This window comes from Salvelinus alpinus, chromosome 20, assembly GCF_045679555.1.
Source record: "Salvelinus alpinus chromosome 20, SLU_Salpinus.1, whole genome shotgun sequence".
NCBI classification, from domain to species: Eukaryota; Metazoa; Chordata; class Actinopteri; order Salmoniformes; family Salmonidae; genus Salvelinus; species Salvelinus alpinus.
In genome coordinates this window covers 32,473,848-32,498,810 of record NC_092105.1, presented here as the reverse complement: position 1 = coordinate 32,498,810, position 24,963 = coordinate 32,473,848, and the positions used below count along the sequence as shown (strand labels likewise).

Genomic DNA, 24,963 nt, shown 5'->3' with positions numbered 1-24,963 from the left:
TTGCTCCCACCACCACCTCAGCCTCCACCTTTTAGGTTCTGTGTTCCTGCCGGGGGAATAGTATAATTTACCACACTCACTGCTCGTAGGCTATATTTTATATGGGCGCTTTGCTTGCACAGTGAGCTAACCTGAAGGAGCAGAGCCTATATCGCCAAGACTTGCATCATTCATTGCTTAAGGATCGGACCCTTTAAAAAAAAATCCCCTAAAATTACATACCCAAATCTAATAATGGTTAAACATATTTCTACGTGACATTTTCTTTCTGAACTAGGGTTAGGTTTAGGGTTGTGGTTTAGTGTTAAGGTTGGGGTTGTGGTTGAGGCTAGGGTTAGGGTTAGGGTTGAACAGGGATGTTCAACCTTAAAACTGTTGTAGTTACAAGCCCTTAACCAACAATGCAGTTTTAAGAAAAATAAGTGTAATAAATAAATAAACAGAGAGTAGCAGCAGCGTAAAAGAGGGGAGATGCAAATAGTCTGGGTAGCCATTTGATTAGCTGTTCATGAGTCTTATGGCTTGGGGGTCGAAGCTGTTAAGAAGCTTTTTGGAAATAGACTTGGCGCTTCGGTACCGCTTATCGTGCTGTAGCAGAGAGAACAGTCTATGACTAGGGTGGCTGGAGTATTTGAACATTTTTAGGGCCTTCCTCTGACGGCAGGAAGCTTGGCCCCAGTGATGTACTGGGCCATACTGGGCACCCTCTGTAGTGCCTTGCAGTCGGAGGCCGAGCAGTTGCCATACCAGGCAGTGATGCAACCAGTCAGGATGCTCTCGATGGTACAGCTGTAGAATCTCTTGAGGATCTGAGGACCCATGACAAATCTTTTCAGTCTCCTGAGGGTGAATGGGCATTGTCGTGCCCTCTTCACAACTGTATTGGTATGTTTGGACCATGATAGTTTATTGGTGATGTGGACACCAAGGAACGTGAAGCTCTCAACCTGCTCCACTACAACCCCGTTGATGAGAATGGGGGCATGCTCGGTCCTCCATTTCCTGTAGTCCACAATCATCTCCTTTGTCTTGATCACGTTGAGGGAGAACTTGTTATCCTGGCACCACACGGCCAGGTCTCTGACCTCCTCCCTATAGGCGTTCTCATCATTGTTGGTGATTAGGCCTACCACTGTTGTGCCATCGGTAAACTTAATGATGTTGTTGGAGCGAACCTGGCCATGTAGTCATTCGTAAACAGGGAGTACAGGAGATGACTGAGCACCCACCCCTGAGGGGCCCCCGTGTTGAGGATCAGCGTGGCGGATGTGTTGTTACCTACCATTACCACCTGGGGGGTGGCCCGTCAGGAAGTCCAGGATCCAGTTGCAGAGGGAGGTGTTTAGTCCCAGGGTCCTTAGCTTAGTGATGAGCTTTGAGGGCACTATGGTGTTGAACGCTGAGCTGTAGTTAATGAATAGCATTCTTACATAGGTGTTCCTTTTGTCCAGGTGGGAAAGGAAAGTCTGGAGTGCAATAGAGATTGCATCATCTGTGGATCTATTGGGGCGGTATGAAATTGGAGTGGGTCTAGGGTTTCTGGGATAATGGTGTTGATGTGAGCCATGACCAGCCTTTCAAAACACTTAATGGCTACAGACCTGAGTGCTATGGGTTGGTAGTCATTTAGGCAGGTTACCTTAGTGTTCTTGGGCACAGAGACTATGGTGGTCTGCTTGAAACATGTTGGTTTTTCAGACAGTCAGGGACAGGTTGAAAATGTCAGTGAAGACACTTGCCAGTTAGTCAGCGCATACTCGAAGTTCACATCCTGGTAATCCGTCTTGCCCTGCGACATTGTGAATGTTGACCTGTTTAAAGGTCTTTCTCACATCGGCTGCGGAGATCGTGATCACACAGTCATCTGGATCAGCTGATGCTCTCATGCATGTTTCAGTGTTGCTTGCCTCGAAGCAATTTAGCTTGTCTGGTAGGCTCGTGTCACTGTGCAGCTCGCGGGTGTACTTCTTTGTACTCTGTAATAGGTTGCAAGCCCTGACACATCCGACGAGCGTTGGAGCCGGTGTAGTATGATTCAATCTTAGTCCGGTATTGATTCTTTGCTTGTTTGATGGTTCATCGGAGGGCATAGCAGGATTTCTTATGAGCTTCCGGGTTAGAGACCCGCTCCTTGAAAGCGGAGGCTCTAACCTTTAGCTCAGTGTGGATGTTGCCTGTAATCCATGGCTTCTGGTTGGGGTATGTACGTACAGTTACTGTGGGGACGACGTCATCGATGCACTTATTGATGAAGCCAGTGACTAATGTGGTGTACTCCTCAATTCCATCGGAAGAATCCCGGAACATATTCCAGTCTGTGCTAGAGAAACAGTCCTGTAGCTGAGCATCTGCTTCATCTGACCACTTTTTTATTGACCGAGACACTGGTGCTTCCTGCTTTAGTTTTTGCTTGTAAGCAGGAATCAGGAGGATAGAATTATGGTCAGATTTGACAAATGGAGGGTGATGGAGAGCTTTGTACGCATCTTTGTGTGTGGAGTAAAGGTGGTTTAGAGTTTATTTTCCCTCTGGTTGCACACTTAACATGCTGGTACAAATGAGGTAAACAGATTTAAGTTTCCTTGCATTAAAGTCCCCGGCCACTAGGAGTGCCGCCTCTGGATGAGCTTTTTCCTGTTTGCTTATGGCCGTATACAGCTCCTTGAGTCACGTCTTAGTGCCAGCATCGGTTTGTGGTGGCAAAGAGACAGCTATGCAGAATATAGATGAAAACTCTCGGTGTGTGTGGTCTACAGCTTATCATGAGATACTCTACCTCAGGCGAGCAAAACCTCGAGACTTCATTCGATTTCGTGCACCAGCTGTTGTTTACAAATATACATAGACTGCCACTCCTGGTCTTACCAGAGGCGGTTGTTCTATCCTGCCAATACAGCGTAAAACCTGTATGTTATTCATGTCGTTGTTCAGCCACGACTCAGTGAAACATAAGATATTACAGTTTTTATGGCCCGTTGGTAGGATATACATGATCGTAGCCTCCCGAGTGGCGCAGTGGTCTAAGGCTCAGCATCGCAGTGCTAGCTGTGCCACTAGAGATTCTGTGTTTGAGTCCAGGCTCTGTCGCAGCCGGCCGCGACCGGGAGACACATGGGGCAGCGTACAATTGGCCCAGGTTAGGGGAGGGTTTGGCCGGCAGGAATGTCCTTGTCCCATCGCGCACTAGCGACTCCTGTGGAGGGCCGGGCGCATTGCACGCTAACATGGTCACACACAATAGCACAATTGGTTAGGGGACTGTAAAAGTACAGCCATCTCCTCCGGTGCCATTATCAGGCGGGATTGGTAGACGTGTTTGATACTACCCTCTAATTGGTACCATCTCAGCTGATGCATCAGCTGAGGCGGGGCCCTCAAGTTTCCTTTCTGAACTGGCTCCGCTTAATTTTCATGTCCACATCCCAGTTCAACCATAACCCTTGCCTCAACCATAGTTCCAGTGTTGTCCACTGGTCAACTGCACCACAGCTCTACCTGATTCGACAAAGGTTGTTGATTAGCAGAGTAAACACTGAAACTTGCCTCTGATTCAAATTTGCTGACTTTTTATAAAGACAGATCACTGAAATGGTCAGTTTGAAAGTTTCAAAACCCAAATGTCTACAAATCTGTAGATGGACCTTATAATTGTTGTTCAAGACACTGTACCTCAGTAGAATCTAGACTCTTTAATTAGATTTCAAATGCCATGAAGTCCCTTTGAGTTAATTTCAGGCAAAGTTCCATCGTTCACTTCAGAGAAGAGTTGGCTGGTGGATTGTTAGCCGATGCGTCAAATCAAACAATTTCCCAGTATTTCTCAGAGGATGGAGATCTGAGCTTTTGTGAGGGTGTGTGTGTGACTGGCCACTGAACACGACGACACGATCCAGAACCCACAGACGTTGCGATGAGAGCCATCGTCTGCCTCAGAGATGTGGTTCTGTGTGATCTTCTCCGTCATGTAAACACACAAACACGTCTGTCTCTGCATCCCACTCTTGATCCTCCCTCTGGGGAAGCAATACTTCAACACAATCAACAACAGCCCTCCACTTGATAAACATCATCAGAGAGAACTAGAGCATCTAAGATCTACTAGGCCCACTGGTGATGTTGTAATGTACATCAGACAGACGCACTGATGCTAAGCTAATGGTAAAGCACTGGAGCCAATAACCAGGACAGTCCTTAAGATCCATGTTTCTCAAAGGCCACTGGTCATGGTGTAATGTACATCAGAGGGCCGTGGCACACTTATGCTGACACTAATTTTAAAGCATTGGAGCCAATAAGCATAGTCATGTGTTAGCAGCGGAACTGGGGACACTTTGTACTAACTTGCAGCTCTGCAGCCCAGAGGACACTGAGGGGTACAGGAGGAGGATGCACTCCCATGGTGACATAGATCATTAAAAACCAGAGTGGAGAGAGAGGGTCACCTCTTTTGCAGCAGTGGTGTCCTGTATAGTCCTCTTCATTTCTACTCTGACTCTCATTACATCATCTGATGGATAGTTACCTCACACACCAGCCATCCCTATAGGGCAATACTCAGCAGTATTAGCCTATAGGACGAGACTACTATAGATGGATAGTGACCCCCTGGCTGTGAGCCAGCTTTCCCATCACACCATGATCACACTCCATCATGTCCATGCCTGTGGGTCAGCTCAGCAGATGAGGTGATTAATGCAATTGCTGCATTCATCAATAAAGACACTCATTAGTCCTAAGCTTCTCTGGGTAATGGAGAGGCACAGCCAGGGCAGCACCCCAGCCAAATGAGGAAGCACTGTCCCTGAGTGGGGTGGGTGTTTCTGACTTGTCAGATTGATTTCAGTCCTGCCAAGCACAGTACTGTAGGCCACATACAATATATGGATACTTTCAGTGTGAGGGAAGTTTAGGTATAAAATGATAGGGATGATGTGTTGTCAATTTCAGGTGATGCCTGTACATACAGTATAGCGTAATTTGCGGAGGCATTGGAATGATGGAGTTCACACACACACGTCATGTTGGCATCAAGGTTTATTATCCTTTATAATGTACAATATACAAAAATATAGAGTACCAAAAAATTCACAGTGTCTAAAAGGCAGTGATTACAGTCTACATCACATATCTAATAGTACCACCAGGTCAGTTGCATAGAAGGGCACCGAGCCAATCAGGGGACAAAGCTTCACAATGTGACATCCAGCTTGCCCAATCAAAGATTACTACAGGGCCAGGGGAAGCCAATCAAAGGGAGTCATCATTTAGTGGGAGCCAATCACAAACCAAAAAATGTGGGTCAGGCAAGTGGGGAAAAGGAAAACCACTGGGTGGAGGGGTTGCTGTAAATCCTCTATACAGCTGAATTACTTTGATCTAGTCAATGGATTATCGTAATACTGTTACTATACACTACTCACCATTTTCTGTGTCTTGTTCTTGTTCATTTAAAATGTTTATGTTTTTTAAACTGTTGTGGTGACATTGATTTTGTATTAATATGGCATGAGTGCTTCTAAAAGGACAGGCTGTCTTTGTTACTCTAAAGCCTTATTTATACCTGGTGAACATTTTTTGTAAAAAAACTAAATCCGTATCACGGTGGATGAATATTATTCATATTCATATTTATTCATCCACCGTGTCCACACTGTGACCAGATTTCATGGTCCCTCACTGTATGACAATTATTTGATGGATTTCTTTCAAAATAATATTTATTTATTTATTTTAAGACACATGTCAATTATTTTAGAAGGCAATATAATTATGATTTAAATGGTTTCACTGTCCAGAGACTTGTGAGATATCCAGACAGAATGAGTCCCCGACTACCTCCAGAGGTGGTCAGTAAGATCTAATCACAATCAGATCATAATGTGTCTTTTGATCGTCTATACCTGTCAGCATATGTTGGCACAATCAGGATGTGGACACAATCAGGACAAGGCATGTATGTTAGCACCAGGTATAAACGGGGATTAAGATTCTACATAGGATCTGGACAAACTGTACATCTATAGAAAGTTACAAAACAGCTGGAGAAGTTGTCCAGGCCGTAGTCAACCAGTCACATTGACAAACTCTATCCCCTTACAAACCCCATGGTTGGTGAGTACATAGCTGCTGCACTTATATATTTTTTTACAACTAAGGCTTTTTTATTTTTTAAACAGTGTTAGCTATACAACAATATACATTTACATTATACTAACCTTTAGATGTCATTAATGCTCTGCAGATCGAAGGCTGTCTCTTATGTACAGATAGACCTCTCGTGCATATAACGGAACTATAGAATTAGAATGATAGAATAGAATCATACCATTTCTATGAGTGGAACTGAAAGCATTGCTGCTAAATTAGCATTCATTTTAACAGCGGGCATAATAATAAAATATAGCTCAGTTCTGTTTCTGAAATGCCCTTTATGATCCAAGCTTCACTATAAATAGTGTTTCCTTATGAGAACTGCGCAGCTCTCGTTAATTTACAATGATTATCATCTTATACATGGAACATATAGAAACCCAGTGGAACATTAGGAGTGCTATCATCATAATGTGTGGAAAAAATGCACATACCCCTTTACAGATCCCATTATATACACAGTCATATGTAAGAAAGAATTCCATTTACATCGTACAAAATACATACAGTTGTCTGTTCCGCTCCTCATTCACTCTCACAGGCATACACATACGAAGCAAGCAAACATACACACTCACACGCCAACATGCACACACACGCACACATGCGCGAACACACACACACACGCACACGCACGCACACACACAACAATCTCATACCAAAGCATTTCTAAGCATGATTTAGCATTGTAAAGAGAGGGACACATTGATATTCGCTACAGTCAGACTGAATATTTGCTTCTACATAATTTTTTTGTTGTAAAATCTTAAAGGAGAATAGTGTGTGTTTTTACAACCAAATCTCTATTTTTTATGTACTGAATTGGAGTATTATACAAGGGTCCAGACACTTATTTTTGCAATTTCACTTTTTTTATTTTTTATTAACTTAATAAAAACCAGCAAGTAATTTCCTCATCCTCGTTGTGCAGTAGCAGCAGGCCACTAGGAGAGTGGAACAGCTGGATAAGGGAAACAGCTAGAGTTGCACAAAATGGAATATAATGTTGCGGATAAAGTTCGGAATGACACAATTTCATGTGTACAACATCTAAAGACCTGCATCACTGTACTGAAGGTTTTCCGTTTCTAAAAGGATTTGAGTGTTTTTGGAGCGTTGGTTCATGTTTTTTCAGAGCTCCTGTACTGCACAACGAGGATGAAGAAGTGACTCGCTGGTTGGGGTATGTTTCTCAAAAACAAGTGAAATTGCAACAACAACAAAAAAGGTCTGGACCCTTCTATAACATGCCACCAAAAATACAGACGTGGTTGTAATAAATCTAAATTCTCCTTTAATTTGTCAGACACGTATTGGCTACTAAGCGGCTGTGATTTTTTTAATATGCTGTGGTGTGAAACCGATGAGAAACTCAAAAGTGAATCAGCTATCCCTTATTTGTGAAATAAAAAATGTCCTCCTATCCTACTGCTCTCTTGAACATCAAACAAATCACCTCCCTCATAAAAAAATGCCCCACTACTATCTTTTTATCCCACCTTGTATGATATCATATAAAATCGGTTAAAGTCCAGTTCTGCACACTGGCCATATTTAATATGACCACTGAGCGGTAGGTAGGTATAGTACTCAGTAGAATACATCCATTTCATTCTAGAAGCAAGGGAATTCCTTCCAAAAGTCTTTATATCATCATAAAAAAGAAGAAATAGAAAGTCAAATTTGACCCCACATGATCCTCTCTACTGTATACCCAAAGCACCCAAAGCTGGATGATCCCAACTGTATTTCAGTCAGACACCTCATCTCTCTAGCCCATGTTCAGATCATTCCCTGGGAAACATTGCCTTTGTGAACATACGATACAGTACATAACACAGCCAGCCTGAGGTGTGGGCCTTGTTTGGACATAAGCAGATAGAGAGATTCTCTCCAGCAGTGAGTATGTCTGTATCTATGTGGTCTAGTGTAGGCACTTTTCCTATAACAGATCACACGCTGCCATTCCTGGATGTGCCTCTGTTCCCCTGGTCCCATAGTACCACCCAAAAACATGGCGCCACAGCAGAGCTGAAGTCCCAGGTACTTGTCCTCCTCGTGTCATTTGATGAGACGAGGTGACCTGAGTGCATCCATCCACCTCCAAACACAATAGAACTGGTATTGATCTCTTCATCTCTTGAATTAATTTAGTTCTTTTTTTTGTTCCCTCCCGATCCGCATCCACCATACTGAAGGACAGACACAATGATATGCACTGGTAGGGTTGTTCTGGGTAACTGCTTTTGTTGTTGGGAGAATTAGGTGTTCATCATGGGTATGGATGCTGCAGACCAAGGGGATGTTGGTGTCATAGAAATTCATTCATAGGCCTCGCAAGTGGCGCAGCGATCTAAGTCACTGCATTGCAGTGCTAGAGGCTTTACTACAGACCCGGGTTCATTCCCGGGCTGTGCCACAACCGGCCATGGCCCGGGAGTCCCATAGGACGGCGCACAATTGGCCCAGCGTCATCCGGGTTAGGGGAGGGTGGGGCTTTACTTGGCTCATCGCGCTCTAGCGACTCCTTGTGGCAGGCCAGGTTCCCGCAGGCTGACCCCGTTGAACAGTGTTTCCTCTGACACATTGGTGTGGCTGACCTCCGGGTTAAGCTGGCGGTGGTGTTAAGGAGAGCAGTTAGGCTGGTCATGTTTTGGAGGATGCATGACTCAACCTTTGCCTCTCCCGAGCCCATTGGGGAGTTGAGACAAGATTGAAAATTGGGGAGAAAAAGGGAGTAAAAAAAAGAAATTAAATTAAAAAAGAGACTCAATCATAGAGGTGACCAGACAGACCAGGGAAGAGAGGTGGCGGCCATTTGAGTTTTCTCCTGAGGCCAACTCTAGCCTCTCTGGATAGCAACACAACACCTACAGTAAGGCGCTCAGGTTGTCAAGTTCCACAGGGATAAGTAGTTCTCCAACTCCATACTGTAGCTTATAGTGTCTTATAGAGTTCATCATTTATCTCTCCACTACGTTGACACTGTGATGTCCAGTACTCACTCACACCCCCCAAATGTGTGAGTCCAGTACTCACTCACCCCCCCCAAAATACACCACAAACTATGATCAAATTCCTGGCTCTACTTAGCGAGTCTAATGGAGGCATCAGCACCTCTACAGAGTGGTATGTTCCAGGTATACCATGGTATGTTCCAGGTATACCCTTACACCCCCCCCCCCCCCCACCATTTGGGAGATACCATGGGATAAAGGAGAGGGGAGAAAAAATTAGTTCCAGGTCAGAGGATGTGTTCAGTCACCATGCCATCTGTCACCATGGTGATCGGGGTGGAGTTCAGTTCAGTCTGGGTGGGCGGGGCCGGGGGCCATGGGGGTGGGGGTGGTGTCTCAGCTGTTGTTATAGGTCCTGCAGGGGGAAGGGGAGGAGTCAGGCCTGTTGTAGTCATATTTGCCCAGCGCTGTGGGGTAGTAGGTGGTGGTGTACATGTTAGTCTGCTGCAGGGGCGTTGGGTAGAAGTTAGACCTCTCATCTGGGAGCAGGTTATTCTTGTTCAGGGTCTGGAGGAGGAGAGAAGACAGTGTCATAACAGGTGACAGTGGCTACAAAATTAGACAAAAAACACTGATCAGTTGAAAAGGTACGTACTGTTCAGTAAAGTGTTTTTCTGGGTGAGGTGGGGAGAGTAGAGAAAACAGTCATAACAGTGTTATAACAGTGACATAAGAGTTTTATACCAGTGCTGTAACAGATGTGTTAGTTTACCAACGACCCAGACAGGAGCAATATCAATATATTAGACTCTTACACGTTGAAAAGTGGGCAACAGTGCTGGGTACTGTTAGTGGATTTCTAAGCAAGGTACAACCCTTCAACAAATATGATTTAGCAGCCAAACATCAAGCGTAATCAATGAACAAATATGAGAGGCATGAATAAATTACAGTAGGCGCCTCCAAAAAATGAAATACAAAAACATTTAGTTTGTATCCCAAATGGTACCCTATTCCCTTTATAGTGCACTACCAGGGCCCATAGAGAAATGAGTACACTATATAGGAAATTAGGTCCCATTTGGGACACACATAATTTAATACACTTGCACTTTAGAAGCAGGTCGTGGCGGCTAGAAGCCACAATGCGCCGACAAAGGGAACACTTTACGGAGGGCTGCTGAGTAATGTCATTTACTGTATGTTAACAGCTCTAGGCCAAACACGGCTCTGTAAATGGGTTACAGAATCAGTGAAATGCACAACAACGTTGGGTAGTGAGGGCCTGTGAAGAAACAACCGCATAATGTAATGGCTAAAGCAACAATAACAGCAGTAGTTCTCAGGTTGAGCCAGTGGCTCTAGCTAGGTAGCCTGGTTAAACCAGACTGAATGCTGCACTCAATGGTGAAACTTAGAGAAATCCGTAAGGATGCCAGGCGAATAGCTAGCTAACTACCTGTAGTATGAAACCTGCCTGGTCTGGTCGTTAACCTAATGAGACACTGCTCTCAACGTATGACTCTCATAATTAGGGCCCAGCATGAGGACCCAGACTCAGCAACACATTAGGACCCAGCCTCACTCAGCCACAAACACATCACTCAGCCAGCTGGTGGCTGACATCTTCAGAAAATAATCAGGTTTCACCCTGAGAAGCAGCAACCGTCACCTGAGATAAAGAGCCTCCTAGCATAGTACTTGACTAATTATGGGGCAATATCATTTTTTTATTTTACCTTTATTTAACTAGACAAGTCAGTTAAGAACAAATTCTTATTTTCAATGACGGCCTACGAACAGTGGGTTAACTGCCTTGTTCAGGGGCAGAACGACAGATTTTTACCTTGTCAGCTCGGGGATTCAATCTTGCAACCTTTCGGTTACTAGTCCAACGCTCTAACCACTAGGCTACCTGCCGCATAATATGCAACAACAGTATGTATACTAGGTGATGATACATGATACAACGTCGGTCCTAGGGCTAACCCTGCCACATGCAGGGAGGGCAATGCCATTGTGGGACAGATCGATGAGATCGTGGCTCACAGGCACACACAGGTGTTACATTCCTCAAAAGGTGTTGGTTCCAGCATTATAAACAGCAGTGGGAGTCCATGGCTATAACAGGCTAATGAGGGCCATTAATAAGGACTGAGACTGTGAACAGAAAGTGGAGTAAGGAAACCAGGTGAAGAGAAATAAGAAATATATGTTCTGAGCTCCCACCATATCTCTATCCCCTGTACAGTAGTTAATGTAATGAAATAAACCTATGCATATGGAATCTCCTGTCAAAATCAAATGAATGACTGGTGTTACCTAATCTTTGTGCTACGCAGAAAATGGTGTTTCATGGTGTGGGTATGCAAGCACGTGTCTGCATGCGTGCGTCCGTGTCTACGTGTGTGACAATCCTTGAATACCTGTGACAATACCTTGAACTCCATGGGCGTGTACTTCTCGTTCTTTGGTGTAGTGTTGCCCTTGTAGTTGAGGTGGTTGGGCGTGGTGGGGTGTATGACGGCGGACTCCTGCAAGGGCTTGTGGAAGCGCTGGCTGTACACGTAGGCCAGAAAGGACAGAAGGCCCGCCCCCAGGAAACAGGACACGCCTGTGGCTATCAGGTGCAGCGAGGTGAATGCTGGGAAGAAACAACAAAGCCGACAGATGGTAGGAGATCAGTCAGAATGTTTGGTTCACTTATCTGTGCCTGTAATCTGTCGTTTTCTCTCTTTCTGTCCTCCATCAGGTATTGTATTGCAGTAAAATGGTGGTTCATTCAGGGGCAACAAGCTCTACTTCAGTAGCCTGGTCGATAATCTGTTTGTGCTGTCTTGCCAACTCCTATGGTCATTCAATAGCCACAGGAGTTGGCAAGACAGCACAAACAGATCGGTGACCAGGCTAGCAAAATGTTGGTTTATTGAAGGGCACCAAGCTCCTTCTTCTCAGTTCCCCTGGCACTTCCTGGAAACTGTCTAATGGTGTGGCGGCACAGCCTTTTCAAACCATTACCATTCCCAGCAGGCTACCTACACCTCATTCTAATGGCCATCCCCCATAATGCATGTTCCCCATCTAATGATTGGTTCAAAGGCTTGTGCCATCCTGATTTTGTCCAGCAGCAGCCTTCAGAAAGTATTCACACCCTTCGACTTTTTACACATTTTGTTGTGCTCCAGCCTGAATTTAAAATGGATTACATTTGGATTTTCTTGTCACTGGCCTAAACACAATAACCCATAATGTATTTTTTATTAAAAATGAAAAGCTGAAACATCTTGAGTCAATAATTATTCAACCCCTTTGTTATGGCAAGCCTAAATAAAAACATTTGCTTAAACAAGTCACATAATAAGTTGCATTGACTCAATCGGTGTGCATTAATAGTGTTTAACATGATTTTTGAATGACTACCTCATCTCTGTACCCCAAACATACAATTATCTGTCCCTCAGCCAAGCAGTGAATTTCAAACACAGATTCAACCACAAAGACCAGGGAGGTTTTTTAATGCCTCACAAAGAAGGGCACCTATTGGTAGATGGGTGAAAAATGTAATATTCCTTTGAGCATGGTGAAGTTGTTAATTACACTTTGGATGGTGTGTCAATACACCCAGTCACTACAAAGATACAGGCGTCCTTCCAAACTCCGTTACTAGATAGGAAGGAAATCGCTCAGGGATTTCACAATGAGCCAAATGGTGACTTTTAAACAGTTATAGAGTTGAATGCCTGTAATAGGAGAACACTGAGGATGGATCAACAACATTGTAGGTACTCCTCCATACTAACCTAATTGACAGAGTGAAAAGAAGGAAGTCTGTACAGAATAAAAATATTCCAAAACATGCATCCTGTTTGCATAGCGGTGGGAAGTAGGGGTACTGAGGGTGCTTTTTCACAAAAGTCCTGTATTAGCAGACAAATATTGCAGTCTGTAGCTTTTTTTATTTTATATTTTTTTCACAAAAGTAGTGCACTGGGCCTTTACAAGTCCTGTATTAGCGGACCGATAGCCGTCTCTTTTTCGCAGCTCCCCCACCGTGAAGTAATACCGCAAAAAATGTAGCAAAGCAATTAACTTTGGTCCTGAATGCAAAATGTTATGTTTAGGGCAAATCCAATACAAGATATTACTGAGTACCACTCCGTATTTTCAAACAAAGTGATGGCTGCATCATGTTATGGGTATGCTTGTAATCGTTAAGGACTGGGTTTTTTTTCAGGATAAATAAGAAATGGAATGGAGCTATGAGCACAGTCAAAATCCTATAGAAAAAGCTAGTTCAGTCTGTTTTCCACCAGACACTGGGAGATGTATTCACCTTTCAGCAGGGCAATAACCTAAAACACAAGGCCAAATCTACACTGGAGTTGCTTACCAAGAAGACAGTGCTAGATAATGTTCCTGAGTGGCCGATTTACAGTTTTGACTAAGATTTACTTGAAAATCTATGGCAAGACCTGAAAATGGTTGTCTAGCAATGATCAACAACCAATTTGAAGGAACTTTAAGAATTTTGAAAAGAATAATGGGCAAATGTTGCACAATCCAGGTGTGTGTGGAAAGCTCTTACATACTTTATTAGGGCTGAATGGCGGGAACTCGGTTACCGAGATTTACCGGGATTTACCGCCCAAAACGACTCACTTTTCCCGGGATAAAGAACTGTGAGAAACCGGTAAATTATAATAAATTATTTTTATGAACAGCATGGTGTGAAATGGAAGTGTTAAATAATATGTGATGTCTAAATCTGTCTTCTCTACTGCCTCTGCATGATGAATCACCAACGTTCAGGGTGGGGACAGACAGCCCACCTCAGTATGGAGCTCAGTTCACAATGCATGTAGACCTACAATATCATCTCATCATGGTAACTTTCTTTCTTGTGACAGGTACTGTAGGCCTACATTTTCTGCAGAATAGCCTAAGGCGTACAGTCACAAAGCCAGAATGAGCTTCTAATTTACCCATCTCCATCTGGCTTTCGAGGGTCACCATGTTTTTTAATTGTAAAGATATATATATTTTTTTGCAGGTGCAGAGTTTTAAAACAGCCTATCACTCCAATATCATTGCTTTAAATCAGTGCACATGCGGGCACTCTCTCGCAGTCTTTTTCTCTCTCCATTAACTCCATTCAAATTGCATCCAAAATAGAAAATCCTGTTCTAGGTTGATTTATAGCCCTATATACAATGCATTCAGAAAGTATTCAGACCCCTTGACCTTTTCCACATTTTGTTACATTACAGCCTTATTCTAAAATATATATATATATTTTTAAATGTACTCATTAATCTACACCCAAATCTCCATAATGACAAAGCAAAAACAGGTTTTCAGAAATGTTAGCAAATTTATTAAAAATGAAAAACTGAAATATCACATTTACAGAAGTATTTAGACACTTTACTCAGTACTTTGTTGAAGCACCTTTGGCAGCGATAACAGCCTCGAGTCTTCTTGGGTATGACACTACAAGCTTGGCACACCTGTATTTGGGGAGTTTCGCCCATTCTTCTCTGCAGATCCTCTCAAGCTTTGTCAGGTTGGATGGGGAGCGTCGCTACACAACTATTTTCAGGCCTCTCCAGAGATGTTCGATCGGGTTCAAGTCCGGGCTCTGGCTGGGCCACTCAAGGACATTCAGAGACTTGTCCCGAAGCCACTCCTGCGTTGTCTCGACTGTGTGCTTAGGGTAATGTGTCCTGTTGGAAGGTGAACCTTTGCCCCAGTCTGAGGTCCTGAGCGCTCTGGAGCAGGTTTTCATCAAGGGTTTCTCTGTACTTTGCTCTGTTCATCTTTCCCTCAAACCATACTAGCCTCAAACTGTCCCTGCAGCTGAAACATATCCCCACAGCATGATGCTGCCACCGCCATGCTTCACCGTAGGGATGGTGTTAGGTTTCCTCCAGATGTGATGTTTGGCATTCAGGCCAAAAAGTTCCATCTTGGTGTCATCATATTAGAGAATCTTATTTATCATGATCTTAGAGTCCTTTTGGTACATTTTGGAAAAACTCCAAGCGGGCTGTCATGTGCCTTTTACTGAGTAGTGGCTTCAGTCTGGCCACTCTACCATAAAGGCCTGATTGGTGGAGTGTTGCAGAGATGGTTGTCCTTCTGGAAGATTCTCCCATCTACACGGAGGAACTCTGGAGCTCTGTCAGAGTGACCATCGGGTTCTTGTTTACCTCCCTGACCAAGGCCCTTCTCTCCTGATTGCTCAGTTTGGCCGGGCGGCTAGCTCTAGGAAAAGTCTTGGTGGTTACAAACGTCTTCCATTTAAGAATGATTGAGACCACTGTGTTCTTGGGGATATTCAATGCTGCACAATCCTGTCTCTGAGCTCTATGGACAATGGAGGAAGAAGGTGAGGACCAAGGTGCAGCGTGGTAAGTGTTCATGATGTTTAATAATCATCAAAACAGAACACTGAATAACAAAATAACAAAGATACAACCGAAAACAGTTCTGTCTGGTGCAGACACACAAAGACTGAAAATAACCAACCACAAAACCCAACAGAAAACAGGCTACCTAAATATGGTTCCCAATCAGGGACAACGATTGACAGCTGCCTCTGATTGAGAACCATATCAGGCCAAACACAGAAAACCAACACAGAAATAGAAAACATAGATTACCCACCCAACTCACGCCCTGACCACACTAAAACAAAGAAAATACAAAAGAACTATGGTCAGAACGTGACACATAGCTTGGTTTTTGCTCTGACATGCACTGTCAACAGTGAAACCTTTTATAGACAGGTGTGTGCCTTTCCAAATAATGTTTTTATTTATTTAACTAGGCAAGTCAGTTAAGAACATATTCTTATTTACAATGATGGCCTACCAAAAAGCAAAAGTTCTCCTGCGGGGACGGGGGCCTGGGATTAAAAATAAATACAATATAAACATAGGACAAAACACACATCACAACAAGAGAGACAACATTACATAAAGAGAGACCTAAGACAACAACACAGCAAGGCAGCAACACATGACCTGAAACCCCACCTCTTTAAGGAATACCTAGGATAGGATAAAGTAATCCTTCTAACCCCCCCCCCCCCCCCTTAAAAGAGTTAGATGCACTATTGTAAAGTGGTTGTTCCACTGGATATCATAAGGTGAATGCACCAATTTGTAAGTCGCTCTGGATAAGAGCGTCTGCTAAATGACTTAAATGTAAATGACAACACAGCATGGTAGCAACACAACATAATAACAACATGGTAGCAGCATAAAACATGGTACAAACATTATTGGGCACAGATAACAGCACAAAGGGCAAGAAGGTAGAGACAACAATACATCACATGAAGCAGCCACAACTGTCAGTAAGATTTCCATGATTGAGTCTTTGAATCAAGAGATTGAGATAAAACTATCCAGTGTGAGTGTTTGTTGCAGCTCGTTCCAGTCGCTAGCTGCAGCGAACTGAAAAGAGGAGCGACCCAGGGATGTGTGTGCTTTGGGGACCTTTAACAGAATGTGACTGGAAGAACAGGTGTTGTATGTGGAGGATGAGGGCTGCAGTAGATTTCTCAGATAGGGGGGAGTGAGGCCTAAGAGGGTTTTATAAATAAGCATCAACCAGTGGGTCTTGCGACAGGTATACAGAGATGACCAGTTTACAGAGGACTGCATTTACCACAGTTGGACTCCAATCAAGTTGTAGAAACATCTCAAGGATGATCAATGGAGACAAGATGCACCTGAGCTCAATTTCAAGTCTCATAGCAAAGGGTCTGAATATTTATGTAATAAGCTATCTGTTTTTTTTATTTTTAATACATTTGCAAAAATGTCTAAAAACCTGTTTTTCCTTTGTCATTATGGGGTATTGTGTGTAGACTGATGAAGATTTTCTTTATTTAATCAATTTTAGAATAAGGCTATAACGTAACAAAATGTGGAAAAAGGGAAGGGGTCTGAATACTTTCCGAATGCACTGTATATATGTTTCATATATACTGTATATATCTTTCAGGTAATACATTCAATGCAGTATTAGCCTTATATTTAGCTAATTAATGATGGGTTATGCATAATAAGAATCTAACTCATAGCCTCCTTCTCTTGCGCAATACGCAAGCACCTGTGCGCCGCTGGCCTCTCTCCTTAAAAAACACTCCTTAGCTCTATGAGTCCCATGTAGGAAAAGCTAGACTAGAATGGCTTGCTGGACATTATTGTTTTAGCATTTCTTATACCAATAGACTATTCGAAGAGGGACGCAAGCTCTTTTTTGCTGAATGTTAAACACAAGAGTGAATAGAAGAGTGAACGTGCAATGGTGGTTGGCAATAGCAGTTATTTATTCTGACCCATAACGATTCAATCTTCATGAAGAGAAGTGACAGCCTTCTGCATCTAATTCTAGTCCTATATTATTCAAGGATGACATTAGAATGATGAAGATAAATGAAACAAGTTTAGTTCACCTTAACTGTTGAAAGCGAGGAAGGAATGAAGCAACAATAGAGAGAGAGAAAGAAGAGATAGGCTAATAACATTAAGATAAATATTATGAAAGGTATATATGCGTCAGCCTAGTAACTACACAAATATGCCCCATTTTATTTTAAAATTAATATCTAATTCCCTAGCCTATACTACTTTGTTGGCCGCATGTGCTGCACCAGAATCGTATGTTCTCTTCTGCTTTATCATGGTTTGAACGATGTGCATAATTCCAGTCCATATAATACAGTATTATACAATACAGCAATACAGTAAACACTCAAAAAGATTAGCCTACTGGAGCTAGTTTAATTTATTTAACCAAGAGAGCATATAGCTAGTTACATCTATGGGCGTTTATGTTTTTCTGTCGTGCATAATGTGCAGTATGTACTGCACATTATGTATTGGCTCATATGTATTGGCTCATAAAATATATTTAATACTGTATATGGCTCATTAGGCTCAGGTAGCATCAAGTTATACCAGACATATTTATATGCTTTATAATCATTTTGAATGACACTTACGGTTTTGGCGGGAAATACAGGGTTACCCGGGAGAAAAGTGATTTATTCTCTGTATGGATTTTTTTTTTAATACCGGCAAAATATTCAACCCTGTCACACCCTGATCTGTTTCACCTGTCCTTGTGCTCGTCTCCACCCCCCTCCAAGTGTCGCTCATCTTCGCCATTATCCCCTGAGTACTTATACCTGTGTTCTCTGTCTCTTGCCAGTTCGTCTTGTTTGTTCAAGTCAACCAGCGTTTTGCCTCAGCTCCTGTTTTTTTCCCAGTCTCTTTTTCTCGTCTTCCTGGTTTTGACCCTTGCCTGTCCTGACTCTGAGCCAGCCTGCCTGACCACTCTGCCTGCCCCTCACCCTGTGTCTGCCTGCCGTCCTGTGCTTTTTCCCCTAGTCTGGATTACCGACCTCTGCCTGACCTGATCCTGAGCCTGCCAGTCGTCCGGTACCCTTGCCCCACTACTCTGGATTATCGACCTCTGCCTGTCTTGACCTGCCGTTTGCCTGCCCCTGTTGCTGTAATAAACATGGTTACTTTGGGTCTAACCTGAAACGTGATAGTACGAACTGGCCATGACTGACCAGCAGACTTGGACCAGCTCTGCAACGCCATCTCCTCCCAAGGGGCTCTCATTGGTAGACACAAAGAGTTGCTTTGCAGTCTGATGGAAGGGGTCCAGGATGTGGCCGAACATCTCAACCTAGCATTAAACGCTTTGCGGGAGCAATTCCATGGGTTGCCTACTAGGCAGCCTACCACGACGGTAACCTCCCAGCCCCTCAGTAACCCGGCTGGCGCCGTCACCCCGGTTTCCCGGGAACCCCGCTTACTTCCCCCGGAGCGCTACGATGGAGATTCCAGAACCTGCTGAGCCTCTCTCTCCCAGTGCTCCCTTGTTTTTGATCTGCAGTCTTCTTCGTTCCCCTCGGACCGCTCGAAGATAGCGTACATTACTACGCTGATGTCCGAGAGGGCACTCGCCTGGGCCATGGTGGTGTGGGAGCAACAATCCACCGTCTGCCTCAGTCTGGAGGTATTCGTGGTGGAGGTGAGAAAAGTTTTAGGCTCTGGTGTCTGGGAGAGAGGCTGCCCGGAAGTTACTCCAGCTTCGGCAGGACTCCCTCAGTGGGGCGGACTATGCGGTGGATTTCAGCACGCTAGCAGCGGAGGGTGCCTGGAACCCGGAAGCGCTGTTCAACATGTTCCTTTACTTCAGAGGAAGTACTCACTCATCACTTTAACCATCCGGATCGATGGTCGGCTACGGGAAAGTAGGAGGGAGAAGAGGTCTGATTAAGGTCACAATCTCTCACTCAAGGATACCACCTTGCATCTGATGAACTCCGGAAGTCCCCGGCGTCTTCGTCCCCGAGAGAATCCGAGCTTACCCGAGTTCCTCCAAGAGCCTCAGAAGACAGCCAATTTGCCTCTTCTCGAGCAAATGCAGCTCGGCAGGGCTAGGCTGTCTCCAGCCAAACACGTACGCAGACTTAACACCCAGTGTTGTCTGTATTGCGGGCCTGCCGGTCATTATGTGGCTACCTGTCCCTTCAAGAGACCTAGCTCATTGGTAGGAATGAGTATTCTGGTGGGTCTTAAGGATAATGTTGCTTCTCCCCTTACTCACCCCCCTCTCCATGCCACCTTGCTGTGGGGCAATCAGCCCAAGTCTCTCCAGATACTCATCAACTCAGGGGACGATTTGAGTCTTATGGATGTTACCCTGGCGTCCGAGCTGGACATCCCCACTCAACCCCTCTCCATTCCCATGGATGTTAGAGTGCTGGACGGGCGCTCTATAGGCCGGGTCACCCACCATACCACCCCCATCAACCTACAAGTGTCAGGGAACCACATCGAGACAATACAATTCCTGCTAATTGAGTGTCCGCAGGTTCTTGTGGTATTGGGTTTCTCTTGGCTCCAGCGACACAATCCCTCGATTGACTGGTCTACTTGTGCCATCATGGGCTGGAGCCCGTTCTGCCACGATCATTGCCTGAAATCATCTCTGCCTGCCCCGGGACGTCTCCCTGGGGGCTTGGAAATAGCCCCGAACCTCTGCGCCATTCCCGCGGAGTACCAGGACCTCCGGGAGGGGTTCAGTAAGGCCCGGGCCACTTCGCTTCCCGCAACACCAACCTGGTACCCAGGGATGTTAAGCCGGATGTGCTGGCATGCCGCTATAGCCCCGCGGCTACACCCCCGGAAGCTGAGACCTTTCCCCCCTTCTCCAAAATCATTAGCCCCTTTGCTGTTTGTCCTCTGTTGTCCCATACCCTCTGTATACTTCCTACTTTTCATGTGTCTAGATGTAAATCCATGTGTCACAGTCCTTTGTCTCCTGTTTGTTACTTCAACACAGTCTACATTTGGGTCTTACCTGAAATGTGATACAACCCTAAGACTTACCTAGAAAGACTCATAGCTGTAATCGCTGCTAAAGCTGCTTCTACAAAATACACATGTAAATTAGCTATACATTTGCTAACATTTCTAAAACATGTTTTCACTTTGTCATTATGGGGTATTGTGTGTAGATTGATGAGGAAAAAAATGTATGTAATCCATTTTGAATTCAGGCTGTAACACAACAAAATGTGGAGTAAGTCAAAGGGTATGAATACTCTCTGAAGGCACTGTAGTGGCAGCCTTCACAACTAACTCTTTCGCTCTATCCCTACACCCCCCCCCCTTACCTCCAACCCCCCCACAAACGATCACACATGCACACACGTAGATAGTTGTCAATCCACTTACCTCCGCATTGTTGGTCCTTATCAAAGCCAGACGCAGGGAGAATCACTGCAACACAACAAACACACAGACAGACACACAGACAGACAGACAGACAGACAGACAGACAGACAGACAGACAGACAGACAGACAGACAGACAGACAGACAGACAGACAGACAGACAGACAGACAGACAGACAGACAGACAGACAGACAGACAGACAGACAGACAGACATGCAGAGACAGACACACAGTCAGCTACCAGCACATGCAGATTCTTACCAGACACAGCTGGAATCACCCCAAGACACCAGAGTAGACTTTCATTTTAACTGGAAGATGAAATACTGTATACGGTACATACAACACAAACAAACAAGCAAACATCATGAAACACAAATCAATGAATCATTTCTCCAGTGGAATGTTGTAAATGTCTTGAATGTTGAATGTTGTGTAGCCTGAGCCAATCATTTAATCAAAGTAAAGCCAATCATTTAAAGTTAAACCACGTTTGCCTTCCACTAATTCATCAGGAAGGTAGTGGGAGAGAGGGAGGGAAGGGTGTGTTTTTAATTGAGACGCAACAATCCAATGATTAAATTTGGGGCAATTTCCCCCCAGGCAGTGTCACACGCACTCCCAGTGACCTTACGATTTCTATCGCCTCATCCAAAATTGCAATAAATTAGGTGTGATTTGGCCTGCATCCCAAATGGCACCCCTATTCCCTATATAGTGTACTACTTTTGATCAGGGCACAGGGCTCTGGTCAAAAGTAGTACACTATATAGGGAATAGGGGGCCATTCGGGATGCAGCCTTGGTGTTGTGACACATTAATATTAATTGAGAGAAGCCTTGATTTAATTCACTTGGTATTCTGGGCTAGTGAGTCTATCTTGTCTTGTCTCTGGCAGCCAGGCCCTGAAAGATCACTACGACTACAGCAAAAATAAAGGAAGAAAACTTAACAGACAGAGACATCAGAGGAGCCGTCTGAGAAGCCTGATTTACTGAGATTAACACTAATTAAGATAGCAGATGGGCAAGGCCTCTGTCTGGTGGGGATTGGAGGAGTTTGATAGTATATGGGGCAGTTTCCCGGACACTGATGGATTTAAAAGCACTTTCAATTTAACATGATTTTTAAACCAGGAAATGGCTTATTCTGGAAAACTGGCCCTATGTGTGTGATGATACAGCTCATTTCAGTGTGTGTCTATGTTACATAATGATGATGACGACGACGATGATGATGATAACAATGATGATAATGATGATGAAGGTGTGTCTGACTCACCTGGGATCTCATTGCAGTCCCTGTGCTCGGTGCTGTTTCCCACACAGGGGGCGGAGCCTTGAGCTCCACAGACCCTGCTGCGTACCTGCAGCCCTGCATTGTCACACACTGACCACAGAGACCAGGCCATCCAGCCGCCTGCACACACACACACACACACACACACACACACACACACACACACACACACACACACACACACACACACACACACACACACACACACACACACACACACACACACACACACACACACACACACACACACACACACACACACACACTGTGACTGTCAGTACACAGACAAATGACCATGGACTCACCCTGAGTTGAAGTAACTGCTACAGTCTTAAAATGCCTGGAACCCAACATGCCCACCCAAGAGCATGAGACAAACAAACAAACTAGCCCCACCACAGCACAGCCACAAACAACCTTAGCCATATACAAACAGACCCAAACGTTTGTGAGGTAAACTGTATTGAAAAGCAAACCCATAGTTTGTTTAGTGCATAGCCGAGATGTGTGTGTCCAGAGCCAAGTGTAAGCCATGTTTCCCGGCCGGCAGGCACTTGTATACAGTAAACATAAAGGATCCTCTCCCAGTTTCCCAACACATAATGACAAAACCCATTAATCCAAAGAAACTGTACATATATAAGGCTCTATGACTGTAGCCATTCTGTTCACCTCTCGTATCAGTCAGAGACTCAGTCACTGGCTGTTGAAGCTGCTCCATCTGCTCTTTGATCTCCCACAACTTGTGTTGGTAGAACAACAGAAGACAACCCCCACAGTACGGTGTCCTTATTAGGATTAGAGGTTGACCGTTTAATCGGAATGGGCGATTAATTAGGGCCGATTTCAAGTTTTCATAACAATCGGAAATCGGTATTTTTGGGTGCCGATTTGCCGATATATTTTTTTTTTTTTTTTTTTTTACACCTTTATTTAATCTTTATTTAACTAGGCAAGTCAGTTAAGAACACATTCTTATTTTCAATGACGGCCTAGGAACGTTCTGCCTTGCAGAACGACAGATTTTTAACCTTGTCAGCTCGGGGGATCCAATCTTGCAACCTTACAGTTAACTAGTCCAATGCTCTAACACCTGATTACATTGCACTCCACGAGGAGCCTGCCTGTTACGCGAATGCAGTAAGCTAAGGTAAGTTGCTAGCTAGCATTAAACTTATCTTATGAAAAACAAATAATCAATGACTGTCATTGCTCCAATGTGTACTTAACCATAAACATCAATGCCTTTCTTAAAATCAATACACAAGTATATATTTTTAAACCTGCATATTTAGCTAAAAGAAATCCAGGTTAGCAGGCAATATTAACCAGGTGAAATTGTGTCATTTCTCTTGCGTTCATTGCACGCAGAGTCAGGGTATATGCAACAGTTTGGGCCGCCTGGCTCTTTGCGAACTAATTTGCCAGAATTTTTACGTAATTATGACATAACATTGAAGGTTGTGCAATGTAACAGGAATATTTAGACTCATGGATGCCACCCGTTAGATAAAATACGGAACGGAATAAACGTTTTGTTTTCGAGGTGATAGTTTCTGGATTAGTCAAAGGTATATGGTTTAGAGAGAAATAGTCGACGCGTTATAATTCCTGTAATAACTTGCGGCTGAACTTGAAGGGGGTTCCTTCGTTATTTTACCGCTCATGTCTTCCATTGAGAATGTCTTGATCTACTTCAAATAAGGTCTGTGTTTCGCGGAAGAGCAGACTGACAGGGGACCATGCAGACAAGCTCTGCTTTCTGCACTAAAACCTAAAACTTCTTAACTGGGATAATTGAACCCATGAAAGCTGGTGGTTCGTTTTAACATATGTTCTCATGTTATTTGAGACTAAATTGATTTTATTTATGTATTATATTAAGTTAAAATAAAAGTGTTCATTGTTCATTCAGTATTGTTGCAATTGTCATTATTACAAAAATGTGTGTGTGTGTGTATGATATATATATATAAATACATTTAAAAAAAATTATAATCGGCCGATTAATCGGTATCGGCTTTTTTTGTCCTCCAATAATCGGTATCGGCGTTGAAAAATCATGATCAGTCGACCTCTAATTAGGATGGCATCCATATTAGGACAGCCTCAGTCACAAGGAGTTGGTGGCCTTGTGACTCTGTGCCTGTCCTAATGTGGACACAGTACTGTCGCATAATATTACAATTATGTTTAACAACGCAGCAAACCAGCCCTCTTACTATAATTGCTTCATTCATTTCATGCATTTATTTACGTCACTCAACCAAACCAATGCGTCTGAGCTGTAGAATTGGATCAAGGCAGAAATAAAACCCTGAGGCACCTCTATTAGCATTCACTGTAATAACGGTCACACGCGCACGCATACACAAACACAAAAGCACACACACACCTGTCCTCCATTAGTTAGCACAATCTCTTTAGTCAAGCCATCTCTGAAAGGGACATCAGATAGTCCGGGGACTGACAGACACAAGGCCTTTTGGATAATTGGAGGTGCACTGTATCTGTAGGGAAGTGAGCATGGATCTGTGCACAGATGACCAATGTCCTGCTTGTCAGTAAATGTACCGTAGCCGGAGACAAATGAGATGGCCACGTCATTAGCATGGTAAACTGTGGACACAACCACAGGCAGCCGGGTAGGCACACACACACATTTCAAACGCATTTCACACACACACGGTCACACGCCGCAGCAGCAACAGAAGCAATATTTGCACTGGCTAGCAAATTCCAGAAAATAAAGAATAGATTAGGAATCAGACAAAACAAAAGAGAAA

The 24,963-nt window shown here is 44.0% G+C and overlaps 1 protein-coding gene across 1 annotated transcript in view; it reads right to left on the bottom strand.

Annotated features, from left to right (window-relative positions):
- Window positions 1–5,016: 5,016 nt before the first annotated feature.
- The window catches only part of LOC139547105 (semaphorin-5B-like), a 45,442-nt gene continuing 25,495 nt past the window's right edge, over window positions 5,017–24,963 (bottom strand). The window contains exons 12-15 of the mRNA XM_071356149.1: window positions 22,160–22,297; window positions 20,879–20,923; window positions 11,546–11,751; window positions 5,017–9,674 (exon numbers count right to left, since the gene is read on the bottom strand). Of these exons, the coding sequence (XP_071212250.1) occupies window positions 9,504–9,674; window positions 11,546–11,751; window positions 20,879–20,923; window positions 22,160–22,297 (560 nt within the window). The 3' untranslated portion in view covers window positions 5,017–9,503. The remainder of the gene's footprint in view (window positions 9,675–11,545; window positions 11,752–20,878; window positions 20,924–22,159; window positions 22,298–24,963) is intronic.